At 36.4% G+C, this 23,144-nt stretch overlaps 2 protein-coding genes across 2 annotated transcripts; both read right to left on the bottom strand.

Moving 5' to 3' along the window:
- Nucleotides 1-446: 446 nt before the first annotated feature.
- On the bottom strand, nt 447-10,906 carry ddr2b (discoidin domain receptor tyrosine kinase 2b). The gene is made up of 17 exons (XM_065269112.1): nt 10,827-10,906; nt 9,912-9,992; nt 8,081-8,183; nt 7,778-8,009; nt 7,206-7,353; nt 6,473-6,578; nt 6,050-6,233; nt 5,688-5,928; nt 5,440-5,505; nt 4,694-4,830; nt 3,685-3,883; nt 3,065-3,291; nt 2,868-2,989; nt 2,565-2,762; nt 2,162-2,396; nt 1,936-2,085; nt 447-822 (listed from the first exon to the last, which is right to left on the bottom strand). Exons 2-17 carry the CDS (start codon nt 9,982-9,984, stop codon nt 691-693), a joined length of 2,553 nt encoding a protein of 850 aa, XP_065125184.1. The 5' UTR covers nt 9,985-9,992; nt 10,827-10,906; the 3' UTR covers nt 447-690.
- Nucleotides 10,907-11,221: 315 nt separating this feature from the next.
- On the bottom strand, nt 11,222-22,927 carry nos1apb (nitric oxide synthase 1 (neuronal) adaptor protein b). The gene is made up of 10 exons (XM_065269102.2): nt 22,187-22,927; nt 21,768-21,839; nt 18,309-18,401; nt 18,144-18,208; nt 17,539-17,647; nt 16,532-16,610; nt 15,499-15,593; nt 13,382-13,507; nt 13,127-13,298; nt 11,222-12,852 (listed from the first exon to the last, which is right to left on the bottom strand). Exons 1-10 carry the CDS (start codon nt 22,289-22,291, stop codon nt 12,494-12,496), a joined length of 1,275 nt encoding a protein of 424 aa, XP_065125174.1. The 5' UTR covers nt 22,292-22,927; the 3' UTR covers nt 11,222-12,493.
- Nucleotides 22,928-23,144: the final 217 nt, after the last annotated feature.

Here is a 23,144-nt window from a genome sequence, read left to right as displayed (position 1 = left end):
GCAATAACTGCATTATGATTTTTTGTGCGCTGCTCAACTGCTATACATGCTATACATGTTGTATGGTACATATAAATAAATGATAAAAAATTCGTGTTTTAATACTCATGTACGAATTTTGTATTCGTTGATATTAATGTTTTAGTGTTAAAACCCCAAACAATAATTTAAAATGTATTATTTTTATACTGTTGAACCTGTGCAGATATGATTGTAAATTAAAGGCCATCTCCTGGTTTTCTTAATAAATAGTTTTCTCAATTAATAAAACACATTTTTAAGGTGCTTTTTTCTGATCACACTTATTTATATAAAGTTTTGTTTTTATGTTGGTGTGATAAAGTAATGTTAAATAAATGGCAGTTATTTTTTATTATTTCCTCAAAAACTCTGCACATGCATATATTAAACAATGTCAATAACAGCAAAACATACAGCAACAAAGTGTGTGTGATTTCTTTACAACTGTAATTTCAATAAAAATAAACAAGATACAGTATTTTTAATGTTACAAAAGATTCTGCATATTTTCAAATACATATCCATGTCAAAATCATGTTTTTTATCTATATACTAATCTTTATGGAGTAAGGTGTTGATATTATAATCTCGACACCAGCACACATATTTACATCATTCAGGGGTTGTATGTACATGTATGGGGGTGTTACTCTGAAAACCAGCATGAAGTTAGTCATGGTCTTCCATCAGAGTGTTGTGGATCTCTAGAAATGTGGGTCTTTCCTTAGCGTTTCTTTTCCAGCAATTAAGCATCAGGCCGTAGACTGAATCAGGACAACAAGCAGGCTTCGGAAGATAGACCTGAAACAAAAAGATCATCACTGCCCTCATCTGCTCTTTTCGAGTTATTACATGGATTTCTCTGACGCTTAAAAAATGTAGTACATTATAGATCTGTTAGGGATTATAGAAGGTACTTATGCCTTTAAAGGGACACTCCACTTTTTTTTTTCAAATATGCTCAGTTTCCAACTCCCCTAGTTAAACATTTGATATTTGAGCTAGCTGATCTCTGGGTCTGGCTGTACCACTTTTAGCATAGTTTAGCATAATCCATTAAATCTGATTAGACCATTAGCATCGCACAAAAAAAACCCCAAAGAGTTTCGATATTTTCCCTATTTAAAACTTGACTCTTCTGTAGTTACATCGTGTACTAAGAACGACAGAAAATTAAAAGTTGCGATTTTCATCAATCATTTCAATCAAGGACTTTGCTGCCGTACCATGGCTGCAGGAGGCGCAATGATATTACGTAGCGCTATCGGCCTAGAAAATCGCAACTTTTAATTTTCCTTCGGTCTTAGTACACAATGTAACTACAGAAATGTCAAGTTTTAAATAGGAAAAATATTGAAACTCTTTGTTTGTTTGTTTTTGCGGGATGCTAAGGGTCTAATCAGATTCAATGGATTGTGCTAAACTACAATCTAAAAACAAACGGTGCTATATAGCACCAAAAGTGGTTCTTTGCTCGTAATCATAGAAGAACCGTTTTTAGTGCCATATAGCACCAGTGAAGCACCTATTGAAGCACCTGTGTAGAACCATATAGTGCTATGTAGAACCATATGTGGTGCTATATGGCCCCTATTTGGTTCTACAAAGGTGCTTTACAGGTGCTTCACCGGTGCTATATGGCACTAAAAACGGTTCTTCTATGATTACGAGCAAAGAACCACTTTTGGTGCTATAGCACCGTTTGTTTTTAGAATGTATGCTAAAAGTGTTACCGCCAGACCCAGAGATCAGCTGAATGGATTTCACAATGGAAAAAATTAATTCGATCTTTTTGAGTGTTCATGAGATAATCTAGGTTTTTTTTTCTGGATGTCCCTGCATTACTTGAAAATGCTTGAAAGGTTTGGTTGATCTAGGATGATAATGGATTTTGTTTGCATGCTTGAATCTCACCTGTTTGCTTTGGTCTCTGAAAAACTCGCCTGTGTTTTCGATCACCTGTTCATCTGTGAACTGAGCATATGGCTGCTCTTTGCATAGGGTAAGGATCTCCCACAAGGTCACACCGAATGCCCACACATCACTAGCGATGGTGAACTTACCCTGTAGAAACAACAAAGGTTAAAAAGAATAACCAAGTTTTAATCGTTTGTCTTATGCCACTGTAGTTTTGCTTTACCAGAAGGATGCTCTCCCAGGACATCCAGCGGATGGGCAGGACAGCTCGTCCCTGAATGCGGTAATAATCCCCACGATACAAGTTCCTGCTCATGCCAAAGTCTGCGATTTTGATGGTATTGTTTGTGCCCACTAAACAGTTGCGAGTAGCAAGATCACGGTGAACAAAATCCAGGGATGAAAGATACTGCATTCCAGAGGCAATCTGAGAGGCCATGTTGATCAGGTTACTGTAGCTGCAGAAGAAAATCTTCAATCTTTGACATGGCCTAACTCATATTAAAGATATCAGGGATATATTTTCACAAAATTTTCTTTAGTGTAGATGATTTTGTGTAACTGAAAATCACAAAAAAATGACTGGGTTTGCTCATATATCCACCTTAGTGTCTGATACTGTATACCTGATGGTGACTGTGTCAGCCGCATTAACACCTTCCTTCTGTAGCTCATGGTGGGACAGGAACTGATTGAGGTCTCCATTCTCCATGTACTCCGTAATCATGCACAGCGGGTCACTCTCAACGCACACTGCCAGCAGCCGGATAATGTTTGGATCTCTTAACCGTGACATTATCCTAATCTCTTTCAAAAAGTCATTCCTGAAAATGTAGATTTCCTAGATTTTCCTAAAATGCTTGATATATTATCTGTAGAAACAAGTTCATAACTCTTATTATTGTGGGACACTTGCACCTTTCCATTACCTTGCGTTTTTGTTTGCGTCTTCTCTTAGGGTCTTGACTGCTACGAGCATTGGCTCATCGATGATGTCACCACAATGGTCTTTCATGAATTCTTGCATACCCTCAGCTTCACACAGATGAACCTGAGACAGATGTGAACCTATATTATAGTAACAAATGATGGGCAAAATACTTTAGAGTAAGGAACTGATTAGTACTTCTCCAAATTGTCCTTCTCCAAGCTTCTCTTTGAAAGTCAGCCTCTCTCTTGGAAACTCTTCCAGAGCTACATCTCTTCCAGGAGACAACGGCATGTTGACAACGGGCATGCGGTAACTGTGGAAACCAGCAACTTTCACCTGACTTACTATGTCTGTTTCTGCGTAGTGTGGGATTTCATCGGTGGGGTTTGCTGTAGGGGGTTCTGAAGGGGCATCGGTAATTGCTGTAACATACACACATCAATATCGAATAGATATTTTATTCTGTAAAATAAAATGGGGAAATGTTAACTTAAAGTCAAAATTGTTACAATTTACAATGCTGAATTTTTTAGCAGAATGCAAATGTTGCAACTCTTTTTCATATAACAACAGTTTATATTGACCACATCAGTCAAGGTCTAAAAAGCACCAACATCAAAAAGCATCATACAACCTCACTGACGTTCAGCTTGACATTATATCACCATCTTTAAGAGAGTCAGATCTTTAACATGGCATAAACTACTGTGCTGTGAAAAGACTAAAAAATAAAAAATAAACTCAAAAATATCAGCATGCAGGTTTCCATAGAATTTCATAAAGGTGAGTTAACAATTAAAGAAGTGCTGATCTACCAAGGTTTTCTGTAGCCTGGAACTCTGGAATTTTTCGTAAAAGTTGTGAAGGCTCCTGATAGTCAGAGCCCAGGGGAAAAATCCGCTCATATGTGGAGTTGGATTCGGTATCACTGGACAGAGAGGAATGGCTGTGACTGAAAGCATCTCTCTGTACCGAGAGACGGACCCTCTCATCATCCAGTATCCTTCGTGAGGCCTTCAACAAAGACAAGATGTTAACATGTTATATTAAAGGAATAGTTCACCCAAAAATGAAAATTCTGTCATCATTAACTCATACTCATGTTTTTCTAAATCTGTATGAATATCTTTATTCTGATGAACACAAAAGAAGATATTTTGATAATGGGAAGCACCCAGCTGATATTGACTTCCATAGTAGGAAAAACAAATACGATGGAATTCAGTGGGTACCGTCAACTGTTTACTTACCATCATTTATCAAAATATCTTCTTTTGTGTTCTTCAGAAAAAAGAAATTCATACAGTACAATACAATATATGTATGCATCATTGTATGCATGACAAGCTTCAGATGTACTGCACTGCAAAAAATTACTTTCTTACTTAGTATTGTTGTCTTATTTTTTGGTATCAATAACTAAAAATTCCTTAAATCATGATGCATTTTCTTGATGAGCAATGAAAAGAAGTCTAGTTTTTAGACTAAATATAACAAATTTGTGCTTAAAACTAGCACAAAATCTGCCAATGGGGTAAGCACATTTTTCTTGAATTTTTTTTAATTAAGTGTTAAAGAAAAAAGTTAAAGATTTTTTTACTTACCCCATTGGTAGATATTTTTGCACAAATTCACCAAAATTTGATATATTTTGTCTAAAAACTAGACTTATTTTCTTAGGTCATTTTGCTAATCAAGAAAATGCATCCTGATTTAAGATTTTTTTATGTTTCTATCAAAATAAAAAAAATAAAAATACTAAGCAAGAAAGTCATTTTTTTTGCAGTGTGTACATGTTATTGATGTTTGACATGACGATCTTACCTTCTCAATCATTTTCTGCCAGACCTGTCGCCACATTATGATAATTATAATGGCCAACAGAATGACAATAATGGCCACCAAACAGCCTATCAGGATCCGAGTGTTACTGTCATCGATTTTGTGGGTTGGGTCTTCCCCTGCAGATGTTTGGAAAGAAAATTGACAGCCATGTGTTACTTTATACTGCGACAATAGGTCAACAATGCCTGTGAGGAATTGGAGGGGCCTTCAGAAGAATTTTCTAAAGAATTTAGTGAATGTCAGAGGTGTCAAAGATGTTGAGTGAACATCAAAGGCACTTCAGACCACTTTCAGTGTAAGATATTGACTTTCCTAATGGTTCATTTTCAGTGTAAAATGCCACAGCTTGTATGGTAAAGAGATAAAAATGTTTTGTGTTTCTCTCGTGAGTTACGCTGCAGGCTATTTTAAAAGAAATATTGCAAAAGTAGTACAGGTGCACATTTTGATGTTATCTATGTCACTATTCAGTCAGTTACTTTCTAACTAAAACTGAACTGAAAACATAACAACAGTGTGGATTTGCTTAATTTTTCTGTCTATAAAACCCTTTTATACATGATTGAGACAAGCATAATTGTTGGGAATTGTAATGCACCCAATAATAATAAACATTAGGGGGCGCTGTTGCGTGCAAACACGCACATGCACAACGTCAATAATTATTTGAAAAATATATACAATAATACGATGTGTCCAAACATGAGAATAACTGTAAGATTTACCTGGGTGAACACCTGGAGTTTGATAACGTTTACGAGGAACAAGAGAGGTATTATACACTGCTGTGTCTGAAACAGTTGAAAACAGTACATTTGGGTAACAGTGTTCAAAGGAACTTGACCATTAAGTGTTTATTGCAGTAAATTTAATAAAAATCAGTAATGTGCTGTATCACGAAAATAAAAAAAAATAAAGAAATAAATAAATTAATGTAAAAAAATAAAAGGAAAATGAGGATTGGAGATGCTACCTGACTGGAAAGCAATTTCACTGAACATCATCCAGATGTCATTGAATGCAAACTGGCATTTAATTGCACTGGCCATGCGGTTGCCAAGGGCAACCGTGACAAACCGAGCACTTGGACTGATGTTGTCTGGTTTTGGTTTAAAAGACACAGGATTGGGCTCCCAGTCTGACTCTGAACGAAAGTAACAAACAGCCTGCTGGAAGATTCTTACCCCCCATGTGTACATGTTGTTGCAGTGGACCTGTTTAAATAAAACATTATCAACACATCAGTACAAAAATAAATTATCTATGTACATTATAATTGGAAAAGAATAGAAGAGCACATATAGAAGCAAATAGGCTAAAGTTTATTAGATTTACCTTCATGGATGTGAAGTTTCTGACCCGATCAAACTCGAATGTCATCTCCAGTGAGCCACCAGGGTGACTAGCATTAGTCCAGCCCACATAGTCATAGCCAGGCCAGACATGATACATGTGACTTTTATTGAAGTCATCCAAACCGCAACTTCCATCAGTAAGCTGTCCTAGGCCTTCTGTCATGCTGGCAGAAAAAAGCATATAAAAAAATCTTCTTTACAGTCTTATATGCAAATTTTGCTTAATAAATATTGAGAATAAGCATGTTCTTATAAAACCACTTTACATTGTATATGCTACTGTATCCAGAGCTTGTAACAAATACTTTTTCATGGCTCTGAGGTAAACTGTGATAAGCTAATAAACCATTCAATATTAAGCATGTAAATGCATAATAGATTCAATTTTTCTTTAAAACAGTACCTGCTGTGACTAATGGCTCCATCATACACAGTGTCATTTAGGTAGATTTGGTGCCCTTTGATAGTCATCTGCTGACCAGCAGGGGCGCTGTAGGACACAAGACCATCTGCAACCAACAGTAAAAAAAAGTTATCACTGCATCCCAATCTGCATACTATGACTATCCATCCTAAATAGTATTTGAAAATAGAATAAGTATGTTCCAAATCATATTATGTTAAAATGAGTATGAATAAAGTTCCTGGATGGTCTATTGTTTTAGATGAAAATTAAAAGTGTAGATGGACACTCTAACAGCTGATATTACTTATCGCGAGAGAGCGGAGTTTAGTTGGACAACCAATAATTAACAAATTAAAAAAATGATGCGTCACTGAATAAATAAAATTTACTACTGAGTAAACACTACTTGAAAAATAATTATTTAAAATAGGCTTGAATGCAAAGATGAGTTCTTAAGGATCAGCGTCGTCCAGGGAGAAGCCATCACTTCCGCTTAGTATTAGTAAATACTTTTTAGTTCTGCACTCAAAAACTGTATATACTTTCCCAATGCAAAAACAGTTTAGTCTATTACGGCATTATCAGTAGGCGAATTGGGACGCAATTTAGGAGCCATTTATACACAATTGATTTTTTTCTATGGTTTTCCAAAGAACTTCAAAAAGCACATCAGAGGAAACAGCCCTATTTAGCAGGCGGAAAGGATATCCATTAAAAAAGCACAACCTACCTAGCCATTCACAGCCATAGAGCTCCACCCTCATGCACACAGTCATAAATGGCTCAGTGATGGGCATAAAACGCACATAACGGGCAATAATGGGAGGTTCCAAGTCCTTTAGCACGACATCATAAGCATTCTTGTTCCCCTCAATTATCTAAATAGACACATTAAGAGTTACATCACTTCCTGTATTACCCAATTACACCAGTATATACAAAATAGATTTGACACTGCAAAGTAAACATTTCTTTCTGTGAACATAACAGGACTCCACCACAGATGGATACAATGTCAGAAAAAAATTAAACAAAATGTACCCTAGCTGTCACTGCAGTTCCCTGTCAAAAGTACAGCTTTGGACCCCAAAGAGTTCATAGTAGTACCAAAGATAGTATCTCATAGGTATATATTGGTACTAAATGTATCTTAATGGTACAAATTAGGGCCTTTTTAAAGGTTACTGCCCCAATGACAGCTCGGGTACACATTTTGACCATTTATTCTAACAGTGAAGGCAGATACATAGACACATACAGATAACCTCAGTGTGATGTAAAAAAACAACATCGAAACCTCACCTGTTGACCATGTCGATCACGCCAGGAGACCCAGCGGGTGCCATCACGGCTGTACTTGATCTTGTAACGCTGGGCAAATTCATTGCCCACTCCATCCGCATGGCGTCCCTGCGTGCCAGCAAGAGTCAAAAAATGCAGTGTGCGAAGATCAATCTGCAAGAATTGCTTAAGTCTGTCTGGTTCACCCATTTCATTTGGACACCACGCCCCGTCTCCATCATCAAAGTCTAATCTGGAATGACAAAGAATGTGGTGTAGAAAATAAGATCCATTTTTTGTGTACAATAAATGTGTTGGTTATACCTGCCATATCTAGCTGCAGTGGATTCTGACCATTGGCTGGAAGCAGAGATGTCTTCATCTTGAATTTGTCCACCTGTCATACCCAGTGGGTACCTACATACAGCTGTTACAAATTTAGAAAACTGATCATTGAAAATATTCACACATGCGTTTAAATAACACTGACAATGCTTGGTAGTAAAAGGCACCAATTCATTGTAAATGTAAATGTTCATGTTTTGCACATTGTTATATCTTTTTCTAAATTTTTATATAAAGCTTTTATTCCCACGCAGTGCTTGGTTTCATACAGAGTTCAAATGGGATCACAATATTGGGAAATTGGAATCTTGAAAGTGAAATAATTGTTGTTTTCTGGGTCATTTTTTTTGGGGATTACCCCATAACAGGTATAGGCTACTGGCACAACAGATACCTAAACATCTACTCAGCATCTCTACAGTAGGTGGCATTGTGTTGTGGGAGTACAGTAAGAACCTGAAAACCTTCACCAAGAGGGTTGTGCATATAGGTGGACACACAGCCTCTGCAGCATGAATCCACACCCCATAAGCAAATACCCAAAATACCACTCAACCCCATCCATGAGGCCTCCACCAGCAGAAAACAGAGAGACTTTTATGTTCATGCCAGGACAAGTTCACCATGAACTAGATGACTTTCTTCAGCTTTGTACAGTTAATTCATATAGGAATCCTTCAAATGCTTGACAGTTGTGACCCTGGACCACAAAACCAGTCATAGGTAGATTTGTAGCAATAGCAAAAAAAAAAAAAAAAAACATTGTATGGGTCAAAAATGTACAGATTTCTTGTTTATGACAAAACTCATTAGATTAATATGTGAAATCATATTCCGTGAAGATATTTTGTAAATTTCCTAGTGTAAATATACACTTTTATTGGATGCATTGTATTTTTTATAAATAATTTTTGCACACTCAGATTCCAGATTTTCAAGTTTATCTCGTCAAAATATTGTCCTATCCTAACCAACCATACATCAATGGAAAGCTTATTCATTAAATTTAATAAAGAACCCTTATGACTGGTTTTGGGGCCCAGGGTCACAATTTTCATTAGTTACTTGATGTTTTTTTCAATATAACAAAAATTGTACATCTTCAGTGAAACTTTTGCCAGTGAATTTCTGTATTATACACAATCCACACCATTGTTGGCTCTTAAGTTAAACATTGAATGCTCCCTCATTTGCTGGTTTCCAAGATATAATGCTTTGGAAAAAAAGCATCTGCTAAATGTATAAAGTAATAAACACTGCTGGAAGTAATGCAGCTTTAAGAAAAATAGCATCTACTGCAGGTAGCAGAACTGAAAAACTCAGTGAGCCAGTCCTCCTCGTAAATGTAATTTGTTAGTCTTGGCAGATAAAACAGACACTAGACCTCCAGCTTAGCTTCCTCCTTGTGCCTTGGCAATGATTTACCTGCTGTCTGCTCATAGCTTTGGTCACATTAGAAATCCCCCAAGTATCTAGAGTTTTGGTAGTACACTAAATCACAAAACTTTTAATAAATAAAATAAAAAAACGTTAAATAAAACACAACATTTTTAGTAGAATCATTCTGCCTTCACATGTCAATTTAACTTACTTTCTAAACTTGCTGTAATTTAAAATATAGTAGAAATAAGTCAAAAGGGGGACGAACCCAACGCGCTGGGTTAATTTAATCTATGCTGGGTTGTTTCGAATCAAAATGCTTGGCTGTATTAACCAATTGTTGGGTCAAATATACACATGTTCTGGGTTAATTTAAACCAACGGCTGTTTTTGTCATATAACAAAACTGAACTCAATACTTGTCACTTACCTGGGTTGACCTGTGACTTCACTGCTCCAACAAGAAGAAGGACAGTAAAGTATTGTCTTATCTGAAACATCATTTTAATTCCTGCAAAAACAACATTCATCAAATATCTGTCAATGTCATTTTTTCAAATTCTGTCCTAACTAATTTCAACTTCATAAGTAGAACACTGAAAAAAATGATTCATTGAATTTCATCAATTTTTTAAGGTAAGTGGTTGCAATCAATTTATTTAAGCTACATTTAAACAAAAGTTTTATATTTTATTTTACTTTACTAATCTTTTTTTGTTTAAATGTAGCTTAAATAAATTGATTGCAACCACTTACCTTAAAAAAAAATATTAAATTCAATGAATCATTTTTTCCAGTGAATTTTTAAATATAAGTTTTGTATAGGTTATATATTACTTTATTTATTACATTACATTACCTCATTCAAATGCACAATGAAAAAGGCTAGATGTTTTCTCAAAAGGTATTTAATACCACAAACCCACAAGGTGAAGAACAAAGTTCCTCTTGTTGGTGGATTTGCCCTCTGGTCAGAAAATTCTGCCAGTACACAAACGTCCACTATGTCAGCGGTGTTTATTTATGTAGTGTGTGAAGATTCAGTCATCTTCATGTGGAAGAGCAGTACTCTATACAGTATGGTCGCTTTACTTTTGATAATTATTTTGATTGTTCGAACAAGAAATAACTTTAAAGTACAGTTTAAATTGTAAATTTTGTACATTTTAAATTACACTCTATACATTTATTTGATGCAATTATCCAGTATCTGCCTTAAATTTTTAGTATTATATAAGTAGTATAAGTCCACACTTAATACATTGAGTATATTGAATAACTTAATTATCGGCAATGAGTCAAATAGACCAATCAAACAGTCCTACATAACAGAAGTGACACTCACCACTTTCTCCAATGAAACACTTGAATCTAACAGATGCATGGATCAGCCTGTAAGCAGAACACAATCATCCTCACTCTCCCGCTCCATCCTGAAAGAAATGAGGGGCTGCGCCTGCTAACCCTCGTACAGGAGCAGAAATAAACAGAGGGGAATGCAGGAAACTCCGAACAGCCAAGAGTTTTAATTATAGAGTCTAGGGCCTTTTCACACCATATTTTGCTGTTTTAGACAGCTAAAGAAAACTGAGGCACTTTACCTATGAGAATAAAATATTGAGAAAGAAACCTTTAAAAACTATTAAATCTAAAAACATTTGAATTTGTACAGTAATAAAGACATTAAAATGCTCAATCACTTTTAATTTCATTTAATTCATTCAGAACAGAGTTACTAACTGAAAGTATTGTACAAATGTCACAATACAGTAGCTTGTTAGCACAAAAAGCACAGTGTTAGTATAACTTGCTACATTTTGTCCATGGAAAAAAGTGATTGATTGGTAAAAAAAAGTAATGTTTGTGATGTTACCATTTAACAAATTATGACCCTGGCTATGAAAACCAACCTGAAGTCATTTTTGTGATTTAGTGCTTTCTACATAAAATCATCCAAAATGTAAAGAACATTCTGTAAAAATATAACTTTGATATCTTTAATACTGACAGAGTAACGTCACGTCAAAGATTTGAAATCAATGCGTAATGAATAAATTTGATGCTCCAAAATAGTTTATACATAAATGAGACTTTAGCCTGGATTTCACAGAGACGGTCACAATTATGCAACTTTATGACATAAATAATTGACTTAAAAACAGTATTTTAGGTTTGTAACAGTTAAAGCCACTTAGCTGCTTAAATTAAGTGTCATTTTTCTCGCTTTTTAGCATTTCACTGACATATCAACATATCAAAACACTGACAAAAACATAAAAATGTCAAACACCAACTTATAGCACTGATCTCAAATATTATAAAACACATGCAATAATACTGATCAGAAAAAAACAAAGTGCATTAAATGTATTAACTGTTTAACTCTTTAAGGGGGGATTTCCCTGACAGGGATTAGACTAGTCCTAGACTAAAATGAATGTAAAAGCTGTTAAAACTGAAAACAACTTGCACGGAAATATCTTAAAATACATCAATGTCCTTTGTTTTGACTCAAAATGCACCCCAGTAATGTTTTTTAGTAAGGCATGTATGTTAAAAATTTTCAAGACATCTTGAACTTTATACTGACACCTACTGACGTGGATGCAGCATTACACGAACTGGTGCCATAGGATTTGTCAATATGATTAAAGTATTCTATTATAAAAATTAAACCATGTGAGATTTGTTTTAAATTATAAAGACAACCTGGACACACACAGGAATATATAAAAATAATAATAATAGCAAGAGATGTGTTCTGACTGTTATATTGTAGATAGCTGTTTTCTGAACAACTGCACAATTTTGTCTGACAAATGACACTGCAATGCAAAAATACCCCACAAAGCCAAAGTGCTCCCTCTGCTGAACAAAACCAGTAATGCTGGCAACCAGCATACAGTATGTCATGTGTTGGATATACTAGTTTTGCTGGTGGTGAGCAACATAACTGTGCTGATTTACAATGTGAACTGACAACTGGTGTATGCTATACACAGAAACACACAATTACTGGCCCCAGCTGTCACGATCATCGCTTTCATCTGTGTTGGACTCGTATCCAGAGGCGATTCCGGACTCTCTGAATCCAGGTGTCTCCAATGCGCTGAGAAACTGGATCCCTGGAGGAGAGCAATTTCCAGAGTGATCCTCATCCTGACCCTGCCCGGAGTCGCGGTCCTGCTCTGGCTTTTTCTTCGCTTGGACTGAAGGTTCATTGAAGAAACCGAAGGCATCCAGCCCAACCAGGCTGTTTGAGAGAGGAAAGCCCCCTCGAGGTGGTGGTGGAGGGTTGGGACTGGGGTCACGTGGAACACGTGGCATGTTGGCACGCAGGGCGATTTCGAGAAGACTGTCCTGTGATCCCACTTTGGGAAGGAATTGGACATGATGGCATAGTTAATTGCTTAATCATTCAGTTGTGATGTTATCAAATTTATTTGTGTTATTACTACTCTTTATGTTAAATATTATGTTGTTAAAGTGCAACAAACATATTTACAGTATGTTACATTGGAACCACTTTGTACTTGCATGACAAGGAATGAAGCAATGAAGAAAAGTACTTATTAAACTTATCAAAACATTACAGATATGAAAAGACCAATTTGCACCACTGCTGCTATCACATAGGTGACTCACAAGGTGAGCGTTTCTGTGCTTGTGTGCGCAGCTCCAGCTCCTGGACGTGTTTGACCAGCAGAGAGAGATGCTGCAGGAGTTCAGTGTTTTGCTGAAGGAGTTGCTGGACTCTGGTCTGAGCCTCGGTCCTGGCGCTGGTCTCCACCGACAGCTGCTGCTGAAGCAGACTGACCTGAGCAACAACAACAACAACTATTACTTTATCCATAATTAATCTTTTTGACAGCCCTAATGTAAACACATAAAATAGCTCACCTGGGCAGAGGCGGCCTGGCTCATCTGTTCCTGCTGCTGTAACTGCCTCTGGAGAAGCTGAACTTGATGGTTTACTGTCAGAGGGCTTGAGAGAGCCTCCATGACCAGCACTTGATCTTCACAGACCTGTGTGAAGATTTGTCCCATTTTTTGACTTGACTATTGGCTTAAAAATGACATTCACAACACCTTTTAATTTTGTTACGTGCAAGTAAGGCAAGACATTGGATGAGAAAAACTTAGGTCGGTATTTGTTTTAATGTATGCCAAATTGGATGCATCTTAAATGTTGTCTTTCTGTATCAGAATGAAGCATATCAGATATGAATCCTGATGGGAATGATTCTTTTTAAAGGTGACATAGAATGATTGAACGGGGTATTTATCCTTGTTCTGTGATGTGACATGTAGACAACATTTTTTTTTGTTTGGGTCTGTAATGCCTTAGAAGCTTCCTAAAAACCTCACTCAGATAGCTCTATTAGGGTGGGGGATTTTAAACGAGTGGTTTTGCACCTATTTGGCTCCCCCTACTGGCTTAACTTGCAATCAATCATTACTGATCGGCTGACTTTGCTGCCACTCAAAAAATGTAGCCAATTATTTTAAAGTGGAGGGGCAGTGAGATGCCTGTGATGTCATAAGCATCAGTTTTTCAGATTGGGCCGTTTTCTGGCTGACATTTCTAAAAGAGGAATTTCTATGAGACTGAGATGTTTAGCATGTCTAGCACTTTTTGTATGTTCGTGAATGCGGGTAGACTACCATTATTCAACAAAGACAAGGTAAAAATGGTTTTTCATTCTCTGTCCCCTTTAAAAGATTTTCTCACAATGCAATGCTATCCGGAGTTAACTTACAAACTGTGAGGAATTATGATAATGTCTGTCTTCTCTACATCACCAATCCCAGGAAGTAAACTGTTGCCTAAAATCCGTGTGTTTGTTGTAGTCCAAGAAAAGAGATTTACTTTGGACACGATAACTCACGTCATCGTTTACTTTGGGGTTTGTAACTTTTGCATATCGTTAACATTTACTAATACACACCTACACACCGAAGCAAATGTAAAATCGTGAATTGGACCAAAAGCAGTAGCCTAAAACTGTTTAAAGCTGCAATTTGTAATGTTTGCCTCTCTATTGCCCTCTCTGTTTGAAACATGGAATTGCAGTTACTTGCAGAGTCATTTTCTGTACATGCATTGTTACATGGCCACCATCTAGATGGGAAGTTAAAATTCTGAGCAACTGTTGAACAAGCTACGAAATTCTCCACCTGCAGCAGCACACACATGCAATAGTACCTGGGTCCTCTTCTTTCTGTTTACGGATGTTTCGAAATCAAACAAAACGTTTTAAAAATTCATTTCTTGATTTTAAAGTTTTAATAAACGCAACTTATAAACTGGATCGATTTCCAGTGAAACCAACTCATAAAACTCTCAATACAGTGGCTGGACGTTTGCAGGTACACTTGGCGTATGTGAGAAAAGATCAATTCAGTGCTTAAACCATTTCAAAGCATCATGTAAATGTTTGTAAACAAATCAAAGCTCCATCTTCTCGGATATCACAAGCCTTTACCATTAAACCCTTATTGATCTCATATTTGTCAACAAGCTGCACAGCTTTCATATCTTATTCATAAGAGTCAAGCAAAAGCTTTGAAATCATTTAGACCAGTTTTCTTGAATGTATTATCTAATAATTCATACCATACCACAGCTGCCAGAAGACTCGCATTTGAAACAACTAAATCTAAGTCTTTAAAATATTGACTTTTTAAAAATTAAAAACTAACAATTGGCTGTAAATGAGGCATATGAGTGCATCTTTTAAGCACTATCTATGCAATCATGGCCCAATTTTTGCCCTATAAAACCACGTGGGATCTATAAATAAAATAGATGTAACATCATTTTACTGCACAATCTATGCTGTGTCTGAACCTTCCTTTAGTTTTTTCTTAAAAAAGCATTAAAAAGGTAGAATTTTACTGACTTAACCCGGAATGTGTATCATTAAGGTAAAAGTAAATGAGACATTGAGACAAAAAACTTACAGGGTTTCTGCTAAGGTTACATGTTGCCTTTAACATCAGGTAGAGGTCCTTACCTTATCATTTTTCACACTGCCTGATCTCTCAGTGCTGTCGCTGGAAGCTTGCGGCTCTTCTTTGCTTCTCTCCTCTTCTCCTTTAACCAGCCATGCTGCCAAAACAGATTCACGAAGGGTCAGTGTCACACTTAAACAGCAGAAAAGCAATATGACAAACGTAAATAAATATATGTTTATTCAAAAATAGTAATACACATTTATTTCTTTGCCACTAATATTTATTTTTGTGTAGGGCATTTAAACACATATTGCTCCAAAGCAGCTATGCAAAGAAAGAAAGTAAAAGAAATACTTGTCAAGCAGTCTACATATGTCTAAACCAGTGGTGGCTCCTGACGGCTCTTCCGAGGTGCGCAAATTCAAAAAAAGTGTTCGGAGTGTCATGTGTGTTGCTCATGTTTTCAAAATATGTGTTTGTTGGATCATATAAACCATGTGCATCACGTGTTTTGTCAAAATAAGTACCTGCTGCACACGCATCAAAACCATTTATGATAAAAGAGACGCTCACGTTCACAAAATACACGCAAGACACTCCCTTAACAGTAAACTCTGATTACGCATGAGATTATGCAAGTTTCTGGTAATGGACACGTATATTTTTAAAATCAGGATGCACATAGGATCACTCAATGGGCAGAACACATACTTTAAAATTATGAAACCACACACACACACATGACGGGCTACATACCCCGTCATGCGCCCTCGAAAAAAGAAGTCACCGGCCGCCACTGGTCTAAACATGACTAAACACTTAAAAAACATTATGAAAGATTCATATGGATATGTTGATGTTTTTACACGTACCTCACATATCTACCTCAAGTCAGATAACTTTGCACATATAAACTGAATGAAGAAGCCATGCAGCTGTATTACGATGATGATAATGAGGATGATCATGGCCTAATCAAATTTTACCCCTATAAAAAATAATAAAACAATACATTTACAAAGCTTCTCATTACATGAGGTTCATGTCAGGTGAAATGAATAGGGAGTTGAGGTCACTCTCAATATCTCTCACCATCGGCATTGTCTAGACTTTGTTTATGGCACACCTCAAATGCCTGGCCCACCGTTCGTACTATCCTCATGGCCTGGCTCTGTGACAAAGACAGCAGATATTCAAGCACCAAGATTTATTGAAAATATAACTACGTAGGTGAAAATAGAGAAATTCATTCACACATGAAAGAGAGAGAATGACATATGGAGAGAGAGCAACAGAGAGAGATAGAGAGAGAGAGCATTACATTCACGAGTCAATTCCACATTATAGCAGTGCTGTCAATGTGATGGATTAGTTCATTTCGGACAGTCCTTGATGCGACGAACAAAATTCAAGCCAAAGTGAATCATACTGACAAGCTCAAACCTACAGCCTTTACTATAGAAGATGAGGTTCAATATTTAAAAATTTTTTGACCGAGCAATATAGCTAACATAACTAAGTGAATATTGAACGTATATTCATTTATTAATATTGTTATAAACCGTATATAAATTTGTGACCTTTTTTGTCCAAGAAAATTCAATTCAATTTATTTGTTAAAGGTGCAGTGTGTAATTTTTAAAAGGATCTCTTGACAGAAATGCTAAATAATATACAAAACTATATTATCAGGGGTATATAAAGACCTTTTAATCATGAACCATTATGTTTTTATTACCTTAAAATGAGACGTTTTTATCTACATACACAGAGGGTCCCCTTACATGGAAGTCGCCATTTTGTGCCACCATGTTTCTACAAAAGCCCTGAATGGACAAACTATTTTACTAATTTCTCTCCATCAATGACATGTTTTTCCGGTGGCGGCTACTGGAAATGCGTTTCTAATAATAATCTCTATGCGTTTCGAAAGCGAGGTAAGAGCAGTGGACTGAGCCATTGGTTGCAATCCGCAACCTCACCACTAAATTTACACCCTGCACCTTTAAGCATTTTTACAATGCATTTAGTCGCAGACAGAATTTATGATTCTGTCTGATTGGCTGATATTTTCGATAAATGATTGGGTGTTTGTTTACCTTTCTCTTTGATTTGAAGACATTGCAGCGGAACACGTTGTTTTTTTTGTCTCTCGCTATGTAACTAAATATCTTGAGGTCCTGTGAGTCATGTGAGACATAAAATATTCTGAAAAGGAAAAAAATAATTCAGGAGCAACAATGATAGACCTCATTGCCATGGCAACAACAAGGCCAAATCGCTCATGAACTCAGTTCAGTATGTTATTAAGCACTCAACAGGAAAAACAATTCATGCACTCACAAGTAGATTTTAGACTAACTTTATAGTTTTGTGACAGTAAATGTTTCAGCTTAACAGTTTATCCATTTGTTTCAGAAATATAATGCAGATACATTTCCTCTTTATTATCCCTATTCTTTTAATGAAAGTGCACTGATTAACACTTATGCTGTTACTGCTAAACACTCTTTCTATTTATGTGAACAGCAGACTTGTTGCTATGGGGATTTGGAGAACACTGATGCAGCATACAGAATCAAATGATTTTGACATTTTGACATGCACGATGATGAAGGTCATCACACCCCAGAGACCATGTCACTCTGTTCATGAGCAACATTACATATAGAATATGGTCTAAACAAATATGCTATCAAATTACCTAAAAATGGGATCCTGAGCCAGTGTCATTTGACTGTCATCCCAGCTGTATCCAGCGGTATATTTCTAAGTGAAAGATTTAGCACAATAAAATAAAAAAACACATTACTGAAATAAATTATAACAATACAATAGTGATGTTTTAATATACATTGAAAGTCTTCACCTGTTTCTTCTTCCGCAAAATCACTCTGACGCCATCCACTGACACAATGAGGGTGACTTTCTTCTTCTTATTGTTCTTACTTTTAAACTCGTACTGCAAATAATATGTAAAAAATTTATGCAAACAGGTTACACAAATTCCACACTGTAAAAATTGTACTTTAACATGATAACCCTATTAAAAATAAGTTAATAGGATGTTTTTTATTAAATTCTCTTAAAGGGATAGTTCACCCAAAAATGAAAATTCTGTCATCATTTACTCACTCTCATGTTGTAACAAACCTGTATAAATTTCTTTGTTTTGATGAACAAAAAGGAAGATATTTTGAGAAATGTTTGTAACCAAACCGTTCGTGGACCCCATCACTTCCATAGTAGGAAAAAATATGACTATGGAAGTAAATGGGGTCCACAAACGGTTTGGTTACAAACATTTCTCAAAATGTCTTCCTTTGAGTTCATTAGAACAACAAAATTTATACAGGTTTGTAACAACACGAGTGTAAGTAAATGATGACAGAATTTTCAGAATTTTTGGGTGAACTATCCCTTTAATCTGTTATCTAAACTATGTGAAATTCATTATTTATAAGGGGTAATCCATGAGTTCATGTATGAAGTCCCTCTATTACCACTGAGATGCTCAAGTTCAGGCTACAACTGAGAACAGGAAAAAGACTTTAATTGCACAATATGTAATTTTAGCCACTAGAGGTCGCCACACTAAAACAAAGTTTCAGCTTGATGATGCTTTGAAGAAACGTGGAATGATGGGAGTCTTTACCTCTACTGCTGATTGAAAATCAGTCCAGTGGGATTTATTAAATCATGTTAATGGATGATGTAATGAAAAAAGTTTTATAATCATTATGTTATAATGCCAACAGAGTGGATTGATAAAAACAACAATAGAAATGCGTGCTAGACAACACTACATTACAACACTACTTCTGCGTGCAGTGCTGCGCAGATTGATCCAGTATAACATCTTGGCTACATCCGAAATCTCTGAAATGCTGCCTTCGGATGCAGCATTCCAAGGCAGGAAAGCATTAAGGCACATCCTAATTAAATGTTTCCTTTACTTCCTGTCCTCTGAGATACCTTCACTGTCTTGTCCCACAATTCAATTTGTGTGCGCATGAATTGTGATTGGTCGAGCCTGGTCGAGTGCGATAAAACAAAATGGCGACCGAAAGCGGCCGGATCACAAATTTAGGGTAAACAAAGTTATATTTTCACTTTTTACGCCTTTTAATTGCATTTCTAGGGAGAAATTAGTATTGCAGTTTTCATGGTATTAGTTATCACAAAGGGGCTCTCTGTATATATTTTAAAACAGAATTTCATTGCGCTTCCTATGAAAGCTGTCCGAATGCATTTCCCGGAGCTGCCTTTAGCCGCCGAAGTCAACAAGTCAGCTGCCTTGGGTTTTGGATGCCACCCTCGTAAAATCAACTGGATAGTACTGCTTTTGGATTACTTTTGCAATACGATGACGTAGGGCTGTGCAAAAAATCGACTGCGATTATCATGCGCGTGTCATCAGTAAAGCCGGTTCCGTGATTAGAAGTAAATCGCCATCAGCTGCTTTCAGATGGAGCGGCATTTATTACACAGACCCGTAGTTAACCGAGAAGCTAGACAAAATCGCATAGAAAATCGGAATCGATTTTCCTCGATTATGAACCCGATTTTGCCTAGCTTCTCTGTGAACTACGGGTCTGTTTAATAAATGCCGCTCCATCTGAAAGCAGCTGATGGCGATTTAATACTAATCACCGAACCGGCTTTACTGATGACACGCGCATGATAATCGCAGTCGATTTTTTGCACAGCCCTACGATGACGTCATATGCAGACTGGTCTGCGCAGCACAGCATGAAGTCGAACACATCTATGATGTTTACAGCAGTAAAAGTGGAAACGAAACGGGACACCCCTATGGTCTTCTGTCTTAAAGGACATGTGCATGCGGTGGCCATTATAAGTTCACAAGACCACAAGTCACATGAAGTGCACCATTTGGGATGCAGCTATAAATCCCAAATGCCGCAGGGATGAAATATTTTTGTAGGCTAACCCGGAAGTTGGTTCCCTCGCACAATCATTTTTCCCATAAACTTTTCGATTATCACAGAAAAAAGCTTTGTGTTTAACAAAAGTTTATGACACTTACACGGTTGGGTCCAACAAGTTAATTCTCACTTATGAATACAAATGTTATGAATTTTAGTATATAAAAAGGAGAACGTTGACACATGTGTTCATCAGGGAAGACTGTATATTGTGCTTTTAAAGCAGTTTTTGTGATTACAGACCATAATTTATAAAAAAACACATCTTTTTATCAAATGACTTGCAAACACTTCTTCACAGATATGATCAACCACAAATAAAGATGCTGCTGCTTTTGGATGACTTAAAAGAGCTCTGTTAGATCCAGAGAAGCAATCAAAGACAAGGACATAACAGAAAATCGACAGGGGTGGGATCAGAGGCGATGCAGCACGCATACTTAAGTGTGGCTAGCTTAAAAGATCTCTGCAGAAAAACACTTCATCTGAAACCTACTTCATCCTTGATTAACGCTACCATTAAATGTTAGTGCAGAGCGAGCTTGTCTTTAAGGAGTGTGTCTCTTCTGACACGTTCACTTTCTAACCAGAAATAGAAAGTAATGCCTGAAAGAGTGATGCTGTCTGGCTTAGTGCTGTGAAAAACAGGTTAGATTTATCAACATGTTACCTTAACAAAAACCTGGATAAAGCTGTCACTGCACAGACACTTTTTATTTAAATGAAGCAAAGTCATTTCGCCCAAACCATGCTGCTGCTGCCAGCACATTGCTGCAATCTCATAGTCATAAATACAGCCACAATGCAAACAATGACCAGATCCATATTGTGTCAAGAAAAAAATACATTCACCACTTGCATTAATGCCATACAATATTATTTCTGAAAAGTCACATGTCAAGAAAGCAAATCTAATATAAGTAATACTGTCCCATTCTATTGTGTTTTAATGAAAAATAGGGGTTTACTTTCAATAAATCTTGTTGTCCACTATTTAACTTTGCATTGTGGTTGCATAATCACCCACATATACTATAGAATAAATAAATAAAAAATTATAGAGAAATCATCTTCCATCACAAAACTAAACCATGGTGGGCACTTCATATGGAAGACTATGGCACAGTAACTGATGCAAAATATGTTTAAAATGGAAATGTATTGTGCGTAAGGTAAGGTGCTTCAGATGACATTGCAAGTTCTAAGAACACTAAAAACTAATACAGTACAACCCAAAATAGGGCATTTTATATGTTTTATTTATAGTATACTATTTTTTATATTATTTTAAAGTATTTATTTTTAACAAAATGTCATTTACTATGTATTATGGAGATTATCTCTTTGAAAATGCATCAGTTAAATGCAGAAAGGCTTACCCGTATTTGTCTCATAGCTGCCAGGATTTCAATCCTGCTTTTAGGTCGCACAATATCCAGACTTCCTATGAACTGTAACAGGGATGTTAGAATAAGTAACAGATTTTTATATATGCTATATAACGTAATGATAAAGCGTAATGCATATTGCAGAAAAGTCAATAAAAATTGCATTCATGCAACAGGTGAGGTCCGCATGCAGGTATTTATAGTAAAGTACAGTGCCCGTGTTACACATAAAACATAATACCTATATTTATAGCCTACTGTAATTGCAAGCTATTTAAAAAATTAAAAAAAATGTATTCAAAAATATTCATTAGTATTAACCACAACTAAATCACATTGTAAATGCCCACAGTAATGTAAAGTATAAGCCGCTAATAATACGGTAGGCTAAATATTTATCTGTTACGCACCTTAACCTCGAATGAGAGTCCATGCTGGAATTGCCCTTCATTATCTGTGGGTATCCTCGGGTCTATCGAGTCGTCTACCAAATTATATTTACTCTTCTCAAGCATTATGATATAAGAATCTTAATCGATTCCCTTTTTTACTCAAAACATCTGACACTACTACACTGAGCTACGTGGTTTTAATGAAAAGATGAGCGTCGAAATGTTCGCCACAAACGACTTAGCATCATTTATAGTAAATACGATCTCGGTGTTTTCTTCTTAACTAAGATGATGCATCTGCACCGCCGCGTGGCTGTCTGTTAGTATGCAAAGTCCGGATTTCCAGCAGCATCAGTCCAGCATGATGATAAATATTGCACCTGTCACTGCTGGTGCAGGCAGTCCTCATTCTGAATGCACAGGTCGTGCTATGGCGAAGGCTTAGATATTAATATTCATGTATCATTCACCAATTAAACGTTATTAAGCAAAATTTACAATCTATGTAATTCATGAACAAAGGATTCGCGCTATAAAAAGGTTGTTTGATGACCGAGGTCAGATTTACAGCCAAGCCTTGACCATAGTAGGGTCTGTATTTGAAAAGGTTTGGGAAAAACCTTGTATTCAGTTGAAAATTGTGAACTGCTTGTGAAGTGCTGCCATCTAGTGGATAGGTTAAGTCTTCTTCTTGGGAAGAATGCATTGGCAGGTTGATGGCAGCTGCTGGCTGTCCAGTTCATGTCATTTTTTATAGAACTAGACTCGGTTAGATCTACAGTCTGTTAAGTAATATTTTATTGATAGTATGAAAGCCAGTGATTATAAGAATAACCACCACATGGGTAGAGAATGAAACAAATTACTGCTTGATAAATAGTTGGATTAAGGTTTTGCAGAATCAGGCATTAATACTGTATGTGATTTTTAAGTACTCAACAGCCGATATCTCAGTAATATTAATTACTGATTAATT

Source organism: Paramisgurnus dabryanus, chromosome 6 (genome assembly GCF_030506205.2).
Source record: "Paramisgurnus dabryanus chromosome 6, PD_genome_1.1, whole genome shotgun sequence".
NCBI classification, from domain to species: domain Eukaryota; kingdom Metazoa; phylum Chordata; class Actinopteri; order Cypriniformes; family Cobitidae; genus Paramisgurnus; species Paramisgurnus dabryanus.
The sequence above is the reverse complement of the archived record's forward strand: the minus strand, read 5'-3'. Positions and strand labels throughout refer to the sequence as shown.